The sequence below is a fragment of the Pelobates fuscus genome, chromosome 4 (genome assembly GCF_036172605.1).
Source record: "Pelobates fuscus isolate aPelFus1 chromosome 4, aPelFus1.pri, whole genome shotgun sequence".
NCBI lineage: Eukaryota > Metazoa > Chordata > Amphibia > Anura > Pelobatidae > Pelobates > Pelobates fuscus.
The window spans coordinates 269,166,522-269,186,541 of NC_086320.1; the positions used below are offsets into that span (position 1 = coordinate 269,166,522).

Genomic DNA, 20,020 nt, shown 5'->3' on the forward strand with positions numbered 1-20,020 from the left:
GTTTTCCTAACAGAGTGAGCTTTTATGCGATGACCTAATTCACGCTACTGAACAGCTATCAAAGTTAACGGAAGCATTTAATAAACAGGAGACCTTACTTCATAACCTTCAAGAAGAACTGCTTAGAAAAGACCAGCTAATAAAAGAATTATCTGACCAGGTATTTAAGAAGCCTACACAGATAAACTGTAAGGGTTAACAAAAAAAAAAAAAAACAGTCCAAACCTTGTTTCACACTGGGGAAAATGTTAGTTGTTTTTTGTTTAGTAGAGAAGTAAATATGCATTAAACTGAAGTAATGTGGCTACTAAACACTTTTTTTTCTGGCACTTTTTATTTTGTGTAGTAGTTTTCACGTAGGGAATAAAAAAAAATATATATATATATATATATATATATATATTCTTATTTCCCATACATCCAAGCGGCAGTCATCACAAATGGGTAGCTTCCCTGACTAGTGACATTAAAATGGTCACCAGTCACACCCCCCTTTGATTTCCTTTGAGCTCCCCACACAGGCAGGTTAGTTAGCATTACTTTCTCGTTTTCTTTTATTTTTATTTTTAGGTAGACCATGATATGGTAGTCTGGACCTGACCCACATTAGACTATAACAGTTCCATGGCAAAGCAGGCCCCCAGTTTACAGAAACCCTGCTAAAAAGGGGTTTATTTAATTTTTAACCCTGATTGACCGCTTTAGGGTTGTATGGCCAGGATACAAAGAATAAATGCCTTCAGATTGCAGGGTCAGTATCTACACAAAATCAGTTCAGTAAGCTGTAGAGGTCATGGTGCTTAGACTGACCCTTTTAATATACTATACATTAGTTTAGTGCTCTTAACTATAAATGTTATGGAAGCATCTTTTTAGTTAAATGTGGCACATTTTCTTAAATTCTGTTTTTATAGATCATGTGATTTCTAAACTTAAGTAATAGCATTATTTGTGTGTGTATATATTTGCCCCCTTAGGTTAAACAGTTTGAAGACTTTAAAATGGAAAATTCTAAAGAAGAAATAATGCAGACACATAGCAGCACGTGTTCTCCAGTTCAGCTCCCACAGGTAAGAATTCTAAATATAAATGCTAACCAAGCTAGCATTTTCACTTTTACTAACTGCCAAAAAGGATTTGACAAAGTGTGTTTATATGTGAAATTTGAGCATAGTGTAGAAAACAGAAGGGTTTTGCTGATTGTTTTTTTTTTTTTTTTCCCTTCAACTTTTTTCTTTTTTTATATAAAGCTCTAATATGCTGTATTAAGGTACTTTTCAAGGGCTTACGCCATCTGATTTCCTAGCGTGAAACTATACTCTAGCCAAGGTTACATTTCATCTGTCCCTAATTACGAATATAAATGCCTTCCCTCTTCAAGAACTGCTACATCTAAGATGTTGTAAGAAATTATGACCATTCTGTAGGAAATTATGACCCTTTTATGAGGTTATTCTTTAAGGAATGTGTGATAAATAAAATACAAATACAAGTGTATAGAAAAATCTAATGTTAATATTTTCTTGGCATACTGTTACAGATTTTAAAAGAATATACACCGTACTCATTATAAACAGATCCAGTCCATATTCAATAGATACTCGTTGAAAGTAGTAAAACAAAAAGGAGGAAGAGTCTGCGCTAATTCAATTAAGCAGCAACCCTAAAAGGGAGATCCCTCGGGAAACCCTTTATTGAAAACAAGAAAATGCAAGAATGGGGGTCAAGGGCTGCGCTTGAACAAAAGAAGTAAAACGTGTATAAAAATATATATAGATAAAATAAGCTATAATAATAAAATCAAGTAAAGTTCATCCGGATGTATAGAAAAATAAATATAAATGAAATTGAAACAGTCTCACTGGTGTGTAATGATACGGTAATAATCCTCAAGTGTTGCTCCTTCCGTATGGTAGGTAGTCCATATATGTGAAAATAAAAGAGAAGAAAAAGCTGCCAATGGTGAAATATTGTATGTCCAGATGTGGCATATATTCAAAGCAAATGTATTTCACTCACATTTGTTGGAGCTTTAGCCAGCTCTAGGAGAAAAGACACTTAGTGGTTTGATCCCCACTATCGGATGTACTTAGATGGTTGGTCCGTCTATCCGGCTTGGGATTCCTGTAGTGTAGGCTAGGACCTACTCAGATATGCGTTGTTCTTTAATGCTGGGGAGATAGGTCCGCCTTTCCGGTATTGGATGGTAGATGTCCACGGAATATATATATAAAACCGCAAATAGTGCTCTCAGTGTGAACAACAAGGTAATATATTTAAAAGAGTTATACTTACAAGAATAGAGCAGACAGGTACTGCTCTATTGCCACAGCGCTGGTGGAATTATCCCCACCTAAGGATTTCTTTTGACGGGATACACTCCGAATAAAAAGTAATAATAAAACTATAGTATGATAATATAAAAATATATAAAAAAATATTAAAAATGTATAAAATACAATAAAAATAAGTATACAATTGGTCCTAGTATAAAAGGTAACCAAAAATAACTTATTGATTAAAATACACTTATTAAAACCATAATGGTTTTAATAAGTGTATTTTAATCAATAAAAGTTAGGTCCTAGCCTACACTACAGGAATCCCAAGCCGGATAGACGGACCAACCATCTAAGTACATCCGATAGTGGGGATCAAACCACTAAGTGTCTTTTCTCCTAGAGCTGGCTAAAGCTCCAACAAATGTGAGTGAAATACATTTCCTTTGAATATATACCACATCTGGACATACAATATTTCACCATTGGCAGCTTTTTCTTTTCTCTTTTATTTTCACATATATGGACTACCTACCATACGGACGGAGCAACACTTGAGGATTATTACCGTATCATTACACACCAGTGAGACTGTTTCAATTTCATTTATATTTATTTTTCTATACATCCGGATGAACTTTACTTGATTTTATTTTTATTGCTTATTTTATCTATATATATTTTTATACACTTTTTACTTCTTTTGTTCAAGCGCAGCCCTTGACCCCCATTCTTGCATTTACTCGTTGAAAGTAGGTCCAGGCACTCAAGGTTTCTTCAAAAAGGCAGATTTAGGGGGGCGGGGCCGGACCGCCGAGCTGGCTGGTCGCATGCAAGACCAGCTCCTGCAACCTAAAATGAAACCATACACTGACCTTAAGATTATCACCTCGAAACAGACCGGCAACGGCGGCCCCCACCGGGCGGAGTATCCTGGACCCAGGGTGAGGCTGGCCTGATAGGCTTCAGTCCCCTGGGAGAGAAAGCCGATCTGACTCCATTGCGGCCTACCCCGGAGGCAGGCGGGGCGGACGGCCGCCGCCCTGCAGCACACCGTCCAGCACTCAGAGTCAGACCCATGGGGACACCGGCCCCGTACCCCCCCCCCCCATGGACCGGGGGGGTGATCCCGGTCTACACATCCTCGAGACCTGATCGTTACAACCGATCAGCAAGGAGCCCAGCATGAGACCGCATGGGACGCAAAATGGCCGCCGCGCCTCACACACACACCGGAGAAACAGGGGGCATGACAGGCACGAATGGCGAAACCTGCAATCCAGCCACAGACACCAAGTTGGCAGAGGCCAAGCGGTAAGGAGTCCTGGTCAGTGCCCTCTTGGGCGGCTCACCCACAACGGCAGCGCGTAATGGGCACAGGTCCAGGCCGTAATCCCACACCTGCTAGCACCCCTGCAACCTAGCATGCCGCCTGCCCCAGACTTCACCAACCCGCCGGACCCATGTGGCTGCCACATAAATCAAGGACATTGTCCTGAGCTTACCAGCTCTAAGCGCTGCAGAATATGTTGGCGCTACCCTACCTCACCACTCGAACGGAATACGGACCTCGGAGCACAAGTTCAGCACAGTCCACAATGCGACAGGGCTGCTGCCCAGCGAACTACACCGGCACAGAGCCCATCCACAACCAACGAGGGAAGATACCAGTGCTCTGGGCCCAGCAGCCTATCCTCCAGAGCTGGTGTGGGCTGACCGAGGTGGACTGACCCAGAGACAATCTGCGGCCCTGCAGGCCCTACAACAGAGACACTGCAAAATCCCACTGCACAGTATGTCTCACAGTATGGCCCTGGCACAACGCCACCTGGGGAAACAACAACATACCAGCAGCTGGGGTGGGCTAGGTGACTCCCGAGACTACTGAGTTAATTATCCTATTTATGCCGACCTACTTACTGCTAGACAACCTAATACAGTTGATTTTACCGGGCCTCATTGTTTTTGGTTCTGCCTAATGTATCCCCTAGCGTACCTCTATGATACCTCCTTTAACGTGACATATACCGTAGTGCCAACATGATCTTCTTTGTTTTCACAATCCCTATGTCTACTATTTACCAAGCCTGAATACAACTGTTTAACCATAAGATCTTTTGTTTGTATGCTAGTTAAGTTAATGCCATCTTTTTCATGCACATAGATATCTCATGGCAAGCATAATATACTACCAGTGTGAGCCTGATCAGTTACCAATATGATGTTTAGCTGCCCACTCTGACCATGTTAATGTCTGCCTACCCAATATGCCTTGATAACACGGTCTCACCAGATAATCTCTCTCCTGATGCCCATGACAAATTGTAACGTGCCCCCTGTACCTAACCGAGTTTAAGCTACCGTATTATTATTTTCATTTCAGGGAGCGCTACGTTAACATTTTGTCACTCATCACTATTTTATACCTAACGGGACTTTTCGCAACTAAATGGTTAACGCTTGTTTAAACATTAATATAAAAATGTGCCTGTTCCTCAAATGTCACTTCCAGTTTTGGATGTATAGTATTGAAACTTGTTTACGATGCTGTGATATGTACAACGCTTATATGTAATTTTCTTAAATGCACAACCAAAATAAAGAATTAAAAAAAAAAAAAAGGCAGATTTATTAAAAACAGAATGTGCAATGTTTCGGCCTTCACAGAGGCCTTTGTCAAGCTTGACAAAGGCCTCCATGAAGTCTGAAACGTTGCACATTCAGTTTTCAATAAATCTGCCTTTTTGAAGAAATCTTGAATGCCTGGACCTACTATCTACCAATATCTACTAAACTGGGTTTTTGCCAATCTGGTCTTTGAGGTACCTGGATTTCACTGTGAGAGTGTGGTATCATTTATCTTTGAAGCAACATAATCAATAGATAAACAGAAAAAGGGCAGTACTTAGACATTTAAATGAGAAGATCTTCAAGTACGGCCTTTTTTTTGGGGGGGGGGCGGGGGGAGAGAAACTGTCTCTTTCAGTTCACTATCTTGGAATCTCCTGACCCCAAGGCTCTCCTCTCCTCTCCAAGACTGTCCTCACTGGCTCATCTCTTGTAGTCCTAACTAAATATCCCACAATCCAACCCACCCTTTTCCAGAGAGTTCCAGCAAAATCTGTATCACCCAGTTGTGAAGGAGACAGTCTGTCTTTGGGGAAAAAACCCTTCCCCACATATCTGTTGGTAAATAAACACTGGTTAGGCCTGTTCCCAAACTCTAAAGAAGTCATCTATGCTGTACGATTTAATGACCACTTCTTTTGATATGTAAATGACATTCCATTGTGAAACCAGATAGCTTATGTTAGTTTATTACATACCAAATCTCCACAAAAGCATATGTCAAGGTTTGGTGTGTAATAACATCTTATGAGCGGGCACAAAAACCTATGGGGATAATGGAGTTACACATGTTTCATTAATAATCACAAAATGCTGAATGATGTAAATTCCACATCTTTATTTACGTGTGAGTATAAAAATGCCAATAATATGCATCAGTCACTTAAATATACAATGAAACCATCTACAGGTAAGTCTGCACATTTCGACAAAGTGTGTAATGTATATGAAACATGTAGTCTTACCTGAACTTGCCTTCTATATTTCCGAGATGAACACATTTTTTGTGTTTGGTTTGGATACAAGCATTTGCATACTTACGCATAGGAAAAGATAGTAATAGTTTTGACATCATTCAGCATTTTAAGTGATTGTGATCTTCTATGTATTGTCTGTGGTTTGCGGGAAAGATGTGTCCTGATACAGCATGTAGATAAGGGAGCTACATGTTGTGATTGTGATATTTCTATTCTTTAAATATATCAGTCTAATTGGAACTGGACATACCGTACTCCAAAAATGAACTACAGTGGTTATTGTGTGTTTTCCAGACCCCCAGAACTCCACAAAGCATTGTGTGCGAGTCTGAGCTAATCAACCTGCTGAATATGAATACTACTTTAGAGCTTCTTGTATCTGAATTCAGTGAAGAGCGAATAGCAAAAAATGAAGACATCCTCAGACTTAAAGTATGTAAACTTTATGTGAAAGTAGTATTCTATGTGACTGGGGTTCAGTTATTCTGAAAAATATTTTTCTTGGAAAGCATGACCTTATTCCTCATACTAGAATTATACGTTTCAGACACAACTATGTGAAACGGAAAACATGCGCCTGGAGATCCACATGTTACACACACAGTGCAAAGACTTAAAAAGCCAATTGGAAAACTGTAAACAACTAGATAAAAAAAAGTAAGTTTATTAATTTATTGCCGGTCATTCTGATAAATCAGTTCATTATTGAAGACTATGTATCATACTCTTGATAACTTTCAAGGCTGTCTATTATATCTTCAAATGTTCTTCCACACGCACAGACATATGTACCCTAAACTACTCAAACCTTAAGTGCTTATTGTAGCGGAGTAGAGGTATGATCCAAGGTAGCTCCGCTGGTAGACAGGAACAGCAATCCCATACAGGTATCAAACGGGTAGCGTAGTTACAATCCCTTCCCTCCAAGAACTAGACGACACATAGCTTGGAGGTCAACTGTCAGCTTTATTCACACAATTTCTTTTATGGCTTTTTCCCATGCAAGGGAGGTAACTCAAAACAACCAATCACCTCCCCTCCCTCTCCTCCCCTTAGATTAGCAGGTAAATTAATTAGAGGGAACTGAGTTTTCCCCAGGTTCTGAATGTCCCCTAAATACGGGGGGTACGATGATAAACGAGGGGTCCCCTGGTAGGTCTGCTCTGGGTGAGTAACATATTCAAATTTCACCCAGATCAGACCAGGGGTTCGGGAGTTACAGATATTTAAAGATTTGACCGACTGCAGGGACACAGTAGCCGAAAACAGCTCCATAGATTCTGGCCCTGTAGTCGGTCTACTTCACTGAATAGAAAGTGCCGAACAGTTCAGCCATCCGACCCCAATCTTTGGTTCGGATGAATCCCCTAGACTGGGGAATGCAAACTACCGAACGGCGGGCCGTTCGGCAGTTTGGATCATACGGTTTGGTGATCCTGGAGGTCTGAGCGGTGTCTGGGTAGTCGAGCGTCCGATTTTAGTTCCAGACGCTCGACGACCAAACACCGCTGTTCGGCAGTTAAGATGGCCGCCGCCACGTGGAGATTAGGCAAACGGCGGCCACCCACGGACCCAATAACGATATGTGCAACATTGTTTCTTGCTTAACAGGAGACACACGACCACAGCAGGGTGGTCTGGTATTTGGTACTTTTAATCGGTTCCCGAACCGGGTAAATATATCGGGCTCGGGGACCGATTACATTAACATGCAGGTACAATATACATGATGCATGGACATATAGAGCTAGGGACAAATAACATTGTAAATAAGAGTCTCTGGTGGCTGCTTCTGCCACACTTATATTCTTATACACTGACCTTCATGCGTGCACACAATAGTGAACAGGCATGCTTAAACATGTTCAAAAACAAATATATCCCCCCTCCCCTGAATACACACAATCATACATTCATAGACTCTTATACATTTGCATTGTATACTTAGATATACATGTGTATACACATACCATGGCACATGTAGGGCAGAAATGCTGGCAGTCCTTCAGATAGGTTTTAGCCCTTAATAACCCATGCAGCAATAGTTAAAATGTATACACTGTGGAACTTGGTTTCAGTTTTGTACAGCTCACCAACACTGAGTATAAATTACTTAAATATCTCAAAAGTATAGATAAAACTGTATTATTTTTATATATTTGTAACTTTTAATACTACTACAAATGTTACTGGAAGGACTGCATGCAGCGACATATGACACCAGAATTCTAATTAAGCAATAGTGCCAGATCTAGACAATTTATGTCTTTGGTGTGTATCTGTGGTACCCAAAAGATCCCCAGAGTTTGTAGAACTACATCTCCTATGATGCCTTGCAAGCCTTTAGAATGACAAAGCATCATGGGAGCTGTAGTTATAAAACATCTGGGGATATACCTTTTGGGCACCCCTGCTGTCTATTTTTGTGTGTGACTGTTGTTTTAGAAGTACACATGTGTTCTGCTGCGTCATAATGTCAATGCTTGTTACATCATGAGTGAGTGCATTGTGGCTGAGTTATAGTAATAGATGGTATATCCATATTTTGTTAAACTCCAGGTTTGATGCATGTAGGAGATGCTTCTTAAAGGGACACAATAGTCACCAAAACAATTTTAGCTTAAGTCTCAAAGCAATTTAACACCTAAATGGTAGAGTTATGAGCAGTTTTTCTTCAGCCCTAGTCACACCTCCTTGCATGTGGCTTACACAGCCGTCCAAAGACTTCCTGTAACGAGTCATCTGTATACACTTCCTGTATTAAAAATACTGTTTAATTTAGAATCATCTCTTGCTTTTGATTGCCTTCAAGACCTTGGAAGAGCCTCCTTTATGTAATTTAAGTTCAATTTACAGAGCAGGAGATAAACACTTTTAGTTACATCTGAGTGAAAGTGAAACCATTTCTTTTCATGCAGGCTGTGTCAGTCAAAGCCAGAGGAGGTGTGGCTAGGGCTGCATAAACAGAAACAATATGATTTAATTCTTAAATGGCAGAGAACTAAGCAGTGAAACTATACACCAAAGTTGCTTTGGTGACTATAGTGTCCCTTTAAAGTGTTTGTCACCTCAACATTATCTTTCTCTTATTGCTTCTTCTTCTTGTCCACTTTTAAAATGATTTATTAAGCTAACAAAGGGTGTAACTTGCCTTAAGTCCCACCCTTTGTCAAGATTGTGTAGGAAAAACATAAGACAAAGTAGTCCTACTTTGTCTTATGTTTTAAAGAGAAATAAATCTGAAAAGAACAGATTCTGAAAGAGGTAGAGAAAAGGAAATAATATGAAAAAGATCTAAAAAGTTATGGGGTTTTTAGTTTGTTTACAAACAACACGTACATCCTTTATACCTAAACCAAAGGATCCTATACTGCTATAGATTTATAAGGTGCAGACATATAATGCATTAAAAAAATGTGTGAAATAAATGAAGGAAAACACCTAATAATAAGTTATACAAACATAGAACACGGATAGAAGCAGTAAATAAACACAGTCCCCTCTTGCTCCCAATAAAATATAGGCTAAAAGATAGGGAACCTAGACAATTGAAAATTGATAAACAGCAGAGAAAATAATAACTCCTAGCTACTTCCTTCCCCCAACCCCTGGCTAGACACAGAGTAAATAATTAACTCAAGAGAGAGGCAGTGCAGTCTCTGTTATCTTTTCTTACTTTTCTCTCCTCTTCTCTGCGGGCTGAGTTGTCTCCCCCCACAGGGTACTGAAGAATAGTACCCAGACCTTGGATCACGCACGGTTATCCAAGAGATGGATGAATGAGTATGGGGTAATGAATGGAATAAATGGTTTTGTGTATTCAGCATATGTCTTAAAAAATGGGGTAAAACTCTAAAGGAATCATGGTTAGACTAATCTCAATAAATGCTCAAGGTCTAAACTCCCATGTTAAAAGAGGTTTTCTATATGACACATTGATTAGAGAGAAAGTTAATGTGGGATTTATTCAGGAGACGCACTGGCTAGCAAAAAATAAAGGCTTATGGCACTATAAAAAATTTCCAATACTATATAATGCATCCCAACAAAGGAAAAAAAAAAGTGGTGTTTCTATAATTTTTTCCAAAGACACAATATTTGAGCCCCAATACCAAAAGGAAGATTTATAATACTGATCGGTTTGCTTAATGGGGTGATGTACACACTCGTGAATGTATACTTGCCAAATAAACATCCAACTAGAAAATTAATTGAGATCTTGAGATTGGTGGAACAGGTAAAAAAAGGAAAAGTAATAGTGGCTGGGGATTTCAACTGCATACTTGACCCCTCTATGGATAAACAACTGAGTGGAAATCAAAAAATTAACCAAAACTTAGTAAAACAGGCCAAAGAAATGAACAAAACAGTAAATAAATATGATTTGATTGATGCATCCCAACGATAAAAACTATACTCATAGGTCTGCCCCCCATGGATCAGCTGCAAGAATTGATTTAATACTTGGAAACCTAAATTCTTCTAAATTATTGACCTCAGTTAAGATACTAGGTAACACATGGTCAGATCATGATTTAATAATAGCCGAAGTGGCGGAAGACATAAAAAGAAATCCCCCACTATGGAGATTAGATGATAGTCTCTTGGAAGAAAAGAAAAATATAGATTGTATGAGTAATATGATGGAATTTTTCTTTAAAGAAAACACAATGGTAGAGACCACCAAAGATTGTCTTTGGTGTACCTTTAAAGCGGTAATAAGAGGGTACTGGATTAAGCTGGCAAGTCAACAAAAAGAGAGGCAAATATATCAGATATGTACATTGAATATTACAACTTAGTAACTTTGAATAAAAATAATTTTTCAATAGAAAGACAAAAAATGATCAAGACCTGCGAAGCAAATATAAACAAGTTAATCGAGGCCAGAATTCAACGAAATCTTAAAAAATTGAAAATAAAATTTTATTACAAAAATAATAAAGTAGATTCCATACTAACAAATAGACTAAAAAAACAAAACCTAGAAAGAAAAATCTAAAGTTAATAGTAGGAGATGAGAATATTATAAAGCCGGAGGACATAGCCGAGGCTTTTAAGAAATTCTATGGCAAATTATATAATCTACATTTAAATCCTCCAATAAAAGATATGGAAAGATACCTAGCAAAGATAAAAATGCCAAAAATTACTATAGACCAAAAAAGGAAGTTAAATAAACCATTTTCCACAGAAGAATTAGAATGGGCAATAAAGAACCTAGCAAAAAATAAGGCCCGGGCCCAGACGGATACACTAATCAATTTTATAAGAAATTCAAATCTCAAATCATTCCAGTGCTAACAGACACATTCAATGAAATATCAAACAAAGGCCAAGCTTCTATTGATTTCTTGAGAGCACATATTACTCCAATACTAAAACCGGGTAAATCCCCGACAGAAATATCAAATTACCGCCCAATATCATTAATAAACGCTGACGTAAAACTCTACTCAGCAATCTTGGCAAAGAGACTACAACTAGTAATGCCAGAAATTATACACAAAGACCAGATAGGCTTTGTGGCCGGAAGCCAATCTAATAATAACACCAGAAGAATGATAGAGATACTGGACTGGGCTCAGAATAGTGGGATGCCCCAGCTGACCCTGTCTATTGACGCCGAAAAAGCGTTTGACAGGGTCAGCTGGGATTTCCTAAAACAAACTATGCTTAAAATGGGTTTTGAAGGCTGGTTTGCGGGGGCAGTGGAGGCCCTGTATTCAGTGCCGTCTGCCAGAATTGTAGGTAGAGACTTAAGATCAGAATGGTTTACAATTCTCAACGGCACAAGACAGGGCTGTCCACTCTCTCCGCTGCTATACGTCATTTCTGTGGAACCCCTGGCATGCAGTATTAGACAAAATACAGGCATAATAGGAATTAAAATTCCCGATGAACAACTCAAAATATGTCTCTACGCAGATGACGTAATACTGACCATTACAGACCCAGAAAACTCGTTACCACAGTTGTTATATGAGAACGCAATATGGAGAGGTCTCTAATTTTAAAATGAACATCAATAAAACCTCAGCTCTAACCACAAACATAAATAAAACACAGCTACAAAGATTAAGACAAAACTATCAGTTTAACTGGTCAATTACAAAGTTACCATATTTAGGTATTCTGTTAACATCAGACGTAGAAAGTTTAATGGAAATTTATTTTATGAATCAATTAAAAGAAATGAATAGACTTTTGAGGGAATGGAGACGCTACGAAATCTCATGGTGGGGCCGGATAAACACGATTAGAGCCTATATAGTCCCAAAATGGATTTACCTGTTCCGTATGATACCTCTCAAGATCTCAATTCACTGGCTAAATATAATACAAAAATGCTTCACAGACTTCATATGCAGGGGCAAGAAACCCAGAATTAATTCATTAACATTAGCGAACAAAACTCACCGGGGGGGCCTGGGGTACCCATTAATAATTAATACCTATCATGCAATTATGACAACACATGCCCTAAATTTACAAGCTAAAGATTGCAAAGAACAAGCATGGTACAAAATAGAATTATACAGAGAGGAGGTTACAAATTTAGAAACATTACTTTGGGCCAACATAAACAAAAGGGTATGCTTACCAGAAACCAAAAGTTAAATTATTTCACAAACAATAAATGAATGGTATATAATAAAAAAAAATTGGGAATAGCGGATCAAATCCCAGATACTTTATCTATAAATATGGTAGAAAATATTATGGAGGATATAAATATGGAAAACTGGTATAAAAATTTCGACATATGTATCAAGGATTTATATAGAAATGATCAGATAGAAGATTACCCGACCATAAAAACAAGATTCGACCTACCATCTAGGGAAATTTTTAGCTATTTATGCATCAAAAGCTTCTTAAAGAAGCACCTGATAAAATACAATGGGGATATAGGAAATTTAACTAGAAAGATCTTAACTAAAGACACCACGAATAAAAAATACTCCACAATAATAGAGCTACTTAATCTCATAAATCAACCAAATATTCCTGTGATCTTTAAAAAATGGGAAAGAGAATTTGACAGCAAAATCGACTTTATTTCTTGGTGAAAAGCTTTCCAAAAAATTTAAAAAAATCTCCATTCCCTAAATATATTGGAAAACTTTATAAAAGTCTGCTATAGATGGTACATGGTTCCAAAGAGACTAAACAAAATTTGCCGTACTAACCCTCCAAATTGTTGGAGATGCTTTAATTTAGACGGCTCTATGCTACATATATGGTGGAGCTGCCCAAGAATTCAACCAATATGGGAGCTTATATATAATATAATAACACAGATAAGTAATATACAGTTAAACTTTACACCAGAAACTGCCTTACTACATATATATAATAACGAATTAAACAAAAAAAATGAAATATTAGTCATTCACTGTTTTATGGCTCTAAAGCTGTTGATTGCAAGATCATGGAAAAATACGGATATCCCTGACCTACAACATATAAAAGAACAAATTCTGAACCAACTAGAGATGGAAAAAGGAACAACCTGGTATAACGATAACAAAAAACAAAACCTACTAAGAGAAACATATAACTCTCTTATAACAGACATAAAACGAATAGAATAGACGTGGCCCATTGTCATAATGAAATAGAGATTACCCATTTTACACGGGAGATAATAAGATATTTAAATATATGCTGGTTGGTATGAATGCAGATAAACTAACCATAGCTAAGAAACAACAAATATAATTAACAATAACTTCTTTTTTTCCAACATTTTCTTTTATAGTCTCTTTGTGTATATAGATGAAAAAATTCTATGGCTAGGATATAATTGTATGGTAATGTAATGCATGTTGGATTCTTAACAGAATCATGTTTTATTGATTAAGTATAATTGTTAATACTTAATGTTTTGTAAAAATAAGAAAAACTTAATAAAAAGGAATGAAAAAAATAAAATAAAAAAATGTGTGAAAGTGATGCACTATTCTTAATTTGTTTTAGTGATGAACAGAAGCAATCTGACATGCAGGAACTAAAGAAAGAAATTGAGAAAGAAGTTTCAGAAAGGATGGAAAAGGTATTTTTATTACGTTTTGGGCTTTATTTACCTTAACCGCTCCCTGTGTCTTCTTGTGCTTCTCTATTGTGTGTGTGGATATTTATGTGTGTGTGTGTGTATATATATATATATATATATATACACATAAGTATATATACGTAGTTATCTTTAGTTGGTTAAATCAATTTGAGCTTCATTTTTTACAAATATTTAATTTCCAATGTTTATAATATTGTTAATGGTTTTCCTCTAGGTTCAATTATATTACTTTATAAGATAGATCTTGAAAACATTTTCCTTCATTATTGTAGTGTATTTATCTCCCTCTTTCCCTTTCCACATTAGGGTAAAGCAGCAGATCATTTGCTGAAGTTGGAGGCAGAGTAAGTTCCATCATATTGTGCAATGTAACATTGTCTTGGTTTTCTAACATCAGTAGTGCCTAATATTGTTCCTGTCCTGGCCAGCCATTCTGGATATTTCTACTAACTCTTGCCGTTTTAGATTGAGATTGGCCCCAAATGCCTTGAATCACTTCTGAGAATTTGACCAATTGACTAACAAAAAATAAATTAGCACATTTCATGAAAGCTATAGAAAGTAATGTTTTATCAAAGCCTATACTGAATCCTCATGTACATTCAGAGGTATAACATTTGCGAGGAAAATAGAAACATCCAGCCGGTATATGCAATTGTCTGTGGGGAAAAAAATAGTATCCCTTTAATATTTCTGTGTGCCTTTCAGAGTGAACATGGTAAATTTAGTTATTTTTCTTTAAAATATTTTGCTATGACTTGCCACAAATTAGTTAATTCAATTGCTAAACCTAAAAGTGTGGACATTAGTTGTCCTATGGGAAACTTGTTGTAGGTCAAACAGTCATGAACTCTAAAATAGAAATAAGCACACCCTAATAAGCTTTGTTTTTAATAATTACTTTTGTAATTTCTGATGTGATGTTTGAAGGGCAACCAATTGATAAAATAATGCTAACAGTATACAGATGTAAAGAAGGCCCCCTAATTAAACAAGTTTATTTAGTGAATTTTCTTTTGACATTTTAATTTATTTTTTTTACATAGGTTAGAAGAAACAAAAAGTCTTCTTAACAATAAAGTGCATTTTCTAACTGAACTGAGCAAGGAAATTGAAAGAACAAGAGGTTTGGAGGCTAAAGCCTTCCAAGAAAAAGAAGAAATAAGGTCACTACTAGAGGGAAAATATGAAGAAACTGAAAAACTTTCACAGGTAAGAAATAGAACTGTCATATACTAACAATTCTATATTACTCATTCAGTTTTTGCATTGAAAAATGGACTGTAGGGTCCCATTTACTTCCTGCGCTTATTTGCTTGAACGACTATAGTTCTGCCATGCCCATATACAAGATTTTTATGTCTAGCTGTAAGCAAGCTCAAAAAGCTCATGAAGGACATCTTTGACACATACAGATGTCCTTGGTGGGAAATTATTAATTGACTGACTGTCAACAAAAGCACCCAATGGGTGGGAAGAACGGAATGCCAAGCTGTTACGGTTTTATTCAGAGTAGTAAGTAGCAATAAGAGACTCAAATTATTGACAATAGAAGAGCAATCAAATAAATGGGACACTCACTTCTGATTTCTTGGCCATGGCCTATCTGGTAAATTAATCAAGTGAAGTGGTTAGAAATACTATAAAAACACACTATTCTGACATTAGAGGGAACATTTCTTCTTCAGGAATGTCAGTTAGAGGTATTTCTGATAGTCATGTAAAAGTCCTGTAATTTTCCTGTCAGCATTGCACTTGTAGTAGGAGTTATGGATCATTGTTAAAATCTAGAATGAACATTCAGGGAATCCCCTGAAAAGCCTATAAAAATGGAAGAGAACCAAAACGTTGCACTGGCTGCAGTCAACCCATACCTGATGAATGCAAAAAAAACTGCTCTTTTTACACAAGGATAATAGAAGAGGCATTCAAATGCCTTCAATTTCCTTTGTCCTAGCTGCACTGAATACAGACATTCCTGAATTTAATAAAGAGAAAGTAACACATTGTGTCCTGTAACAGTCACAATTGTGTGCAAAAGTATTTTAAGCATTTTTAATTAAAGTGGTGATTTTGCTTGAAACCCGCTAGGTGGCAGCAAACCCAAAAGAGAATAATAAGGTATCTGTAGTTTAAAACTGTTCTTTCATCAGAACCAGAATAGATGATCATATCTTACTCAATTGACAGGTCACCTTGATCCATATATGTGTGTCTTATTGATAGGAGGCTGACATTTAATCTCAGTGTGCTACCATGTGAGAAATAAACATGTACGAGACCTTTGCATGCATAAATGTAACCAGCAACTGTAGTTTAAGTATTTCATGCACCCCCAAAACACACACAGTCATCCAGTTATCTTTTCTAGGGTCTATACAATAATGAAATATTGTTAACAAGATGCACATAAAATGACACTATAACCAATATTTAAAATGATGTACCTCGGTGGTGTTTATTTTTGAAAGTAGTGGTATAATATGATTAAGCATTGGTATTTTTTATGTTATGATTATAGTTTCTATGAGAGCCATAACTAATATCTGTGTTTATCAATTAATTGTAGGAACTGGATATGCTAAGGAAGCAAGTTGTCTTTCTTGCTGAAGAAAATGGAAAATTACTTGGTCACCAAAATCTCAACCAGAAGATTCAGCACCTTGTTAAACTTAAGAAAGAGAATACTAAACTCATAGAGGTGTGTGTGTTTTAGATTTATCAAGTGTTAAATGGATACATTATCATCTTGATTATTTTGACTCTCAAATTAATTTTGATTTAATTCAAGCCAGAATTAAGTGACTTGCCGCCAAACGCAAATGCAGTCTTTTTATATTTATTATATGTATGGGACTGTTTCAAACAATCTCCAAACCACCTTCCACATTGCTGCCATGGCTGAGTTGTGACAGTAATATAACCTATTTGTAGTAGGACTAACATACACCAAACGCTGCCAATCATGAGCTAATTGCCGCAGAAATTTAACACTTAAATAAATAATTGCTAGAAGTTTTTAACACCCTCCTTGAGCTTTCCCCCATGACCAGACCAGGTAGCATTCTTAACCACTTCCTCTCCCAAAAGTGTTCAGAGCAGGACCAGTGAATGTTTAGCCAGGTGCATGCACAAGTCTCCTTGGTCCATCACAGCCAGGTGCAGTCATTAAAACATTAAGTACCTACAGTTCAGCATCATTCATACCACTACAAAAGAGCAAGGAGACAGGCGTAAGGAGTGAAGAAAGCACACATGAGCCGTTACTAAATATGTCGAAGTGTAAAATAAAATAGCAAAACACTGTAAATTTAACCTGCATTTCCAGTAACTAAATGCGAGTTGTGACGGAACGCCTGGCACCCGACTGGATACCTCCGTCAATCGCGGCTTCCTAGTAATTCTTGAGTACCGTGAGCACCGCACCAGACACCATAACCACCGTAAAAACCCACAAACCGCCGTCGCTTGGTTGGGGTCTCGCTGTCCTCCACCCACCCTGAATTCAAGACCAGGATCCAGCTTTCACTGGGTAGACCTCCTAGTCCAGAGAGCAAAGAAGACTGCAGACAAGAGCAATTGTTGTAAGCCAAGGGAGTATAGTGATTATTGCAATCCCCAAAGTGACTATAGCCCCCAAACATGAGCCTAGACTTCATGAAGGGTAAAACGAATCTCTTTAATGGCAGCCACAACTGGCCTTATATTCAGGTACCCATGCAAGGGGCGCTCCCCCCTGGACATGAGAGTAGACTACAATAAAAACATACACATTATTACATTGGCTCTCAGGTCCTGGACACTCCCATACAAAATAGGTCAATCCCTCACCTGTGCCTGGGAGCTAATGGAGTCAGCACTGTATAAAACTCTATTATCTCCAGGCACAGAAAACATGCATTTTTACAAAACCCCAAAAATACCTTGAACACAAAATCCCCACAAAAGTTACATCCCCTGATGGCCCCGATCTGGGTGACCAACATATCCAAAAATCACCCAGATCGGTTCAGGAATTTCCTGGAAGTCATAATTTGACCGACTGCACGCATGGTACCATGCCCAAAACAGTTTCAGAGAATCCGGGCTGGCGGTTGGTCTAGTTCGGTAGTTTAAAAGCGAACAAACTATCAAACATAGTCAATAGTCTTACCCTGGAGCTTGTTCCCCTTGTTCGTTTTTTTGTTGTTTTTTTTTAAGGGCCCATAGTCTTTTGGAAAGAAACTCGCCAGCAGGCCTCTCTAAGCACCAGTGACGAGGTTCAGTTTGTGGAAATCTTGAGATTTGGAGCTCATACAAAGACCTGTGTGTGCACCTTACCTTTTGTAGGTCTAATCTTAGTATTGCCAATGCCCAATATAGGAAAAATGCTTTCGAAGTAAGTGGAGTAACTAATAATGTCATATGTCCCTGGAATATATGTATGGTAGGCAATATTTCACATAAATAAGTTAGACCACACAATAAACACACACAGTTTGTTTCAATGGGCTTGACCATGGTGTTTATTTAAAGCTTAAAAGGGGCATACCACCATAACTTGATAATGGTAACATATTCACATAATCTTTTCACTTTACTTCCAAAACGTTTAACTTTCACCATCACTTAATTGTCAGTCAGTCATAGCTAACCTGACCGCCTTTTATATACAACCATTTAACACATATCCTTCCTCAGAACTTGAACTGAGGATGACTTTTCCCCAATGCTTTCCAACACCACAACAATAATTGTAAAGAAAGTTAGCAAGTAGGGGAGGGAGGGCGGGGGTCCGTCCGTGCTTATCCTGTCTTGAAAGACCTCTGACAGGGATTGTGCTCGCGCTGCCACTTTTATGCTTGCCTGGCTTCCCGCTCTTTTTCTCGCTCACGGCCAGCAACCAATCCCCAGCCAGTTCTTATCCCCAGCAACAGCTGTGTCATCAAATCTGCCCAGTGACTTGTCCTACTCAGCCCAACAACCTTACCAGGGGTCAAGAACTTTCACTAACTTTCCCTCACTGAACCAACAGGACAACTAACCCTTTATTGCCACCATACAGATATGCCACAGTGCTTAATGCCTGTGGCATCTTATTCATTGAGATTGTTCATGTTTTTCATACTAGATGTAAGATTTAGTCAAATGTTCTGGTGTAAAAACTGGTGCATAAAATTGTTAAAGGGAATGAGTCACCAATAGAATTTAACTGCTTAGCCCAGTAGTTTCCACAGTGAATTGTCCAATATGTCCTGGGTTTTCTTGAAAATATGATTTGTATCTATATTTATTTATTTTATGTGTAGTATTTTCCTCAGTATTCCTTTCATGTGAGTAGTGTCCAGTCATCAGGACATTGCATTTCTCTTTAAAATGCCTATAGTGCGTGGTTTTGTTTTAATGTATCTTTTTATTTATTTTTATTTTTTTGTTAGGATGCAGAAAAAATGCGTATAGAGATTGCCTTCCTCAAAGAGGGAAAAAAATGCGAACACTGCTCCAGTAATGTTTCAAACAAAATATGATCACTTTATCGATGTATTGTCTTTCAAAAAAGCAAAACAAGAAAGCTGCCGTACATGGAGACATTATGCAAATATTATCTTCTGTGACTCCTGGTTAAATCTTACCTAGTGGACTTTTACAATTTTAAATGTCTAAAATATTTAGAAAGAGAAATAAAAATAATTGCAGTTGAAAAATTTTTGTGGGTGTTTTCTTAAAAATCCATTAATAACCAATTAGTACTCTGAACCACCCCATATGCCATGTGCACATGTACATACTTAAATCCAGAACAAAATAATTACATAAACCCAACTTTTTTTTTTTTTTTTTTATATGGAGGAATTGTCTTAATTTACTACTTCTGCTTTAGCAATAATCTGTGTGTGTGTGCTTCTACAACAGGGTGTCAATGTTTGAAACTGCGTATCTACTTATTTCCCTACAGCATACAGAACTGCAAGTTGTTGCGTTTATTCACTAAACCCTGAATTGTAGTCAATTGATGTGCAAATAAAAAAATGTAGGCCCAAATTTTTTGATTTCTCATTAAACCTCTGCACATTTCT

At 37.6% G+C, this 20,020-nt stretch overlaps 1 protein-coding gene across 1 annotated transcript in view; it reads left to right on the forward strand.

Annotated features, from left to right (window-relative positions):
• KIF15 (kinesin family member 15) overlaps positions 1 to 19,748 on the forward strand; it is a 102,525-nt gene extending 82,777 nt beyond the window's left edge. The window contains exons 27-35 of the mRNA XM_063452102.1: positions 14 to 160; positions 978 to 1,070; positions 6,179 to 6,316; positions 6,432 to 6,541; positions 13,868 to 13,943; positions 14,271 to 14,308; positions 15,011 to 15,176; positions 16,534 to 16,665; positions 19,382 to 19,748. Coding sequence (XP_063308172.1) covers positions 14 to 160; positions 978 to 1,070; positions 6,179 to 6,316; positions 6,432 to 6,541; positions 13,868 to 13,943; positions 14,271 to 14,308; positions 15,011 to 15,176; positions 16,534 to 16,665; positions 19,382 to 19,471 — 990 coding nt within the window. The 3' untranslated portion in view covers positions 19,472 to 19,748. The remainder of the gene's footprint in view (positions 1 to 13; positions 161 to 977; positions 1,071 to 6,178; positions 6,317 to 6,431; positions 6,542 to 13,867; positions 13,944 to 14,270; positions 14,309 to 15,010; positions 15,177 to 16,533; positions 16,666 to 19,381) is intronic.
• Positions 19,749 to 20,020: the final 272 nt, after the last annotated feature.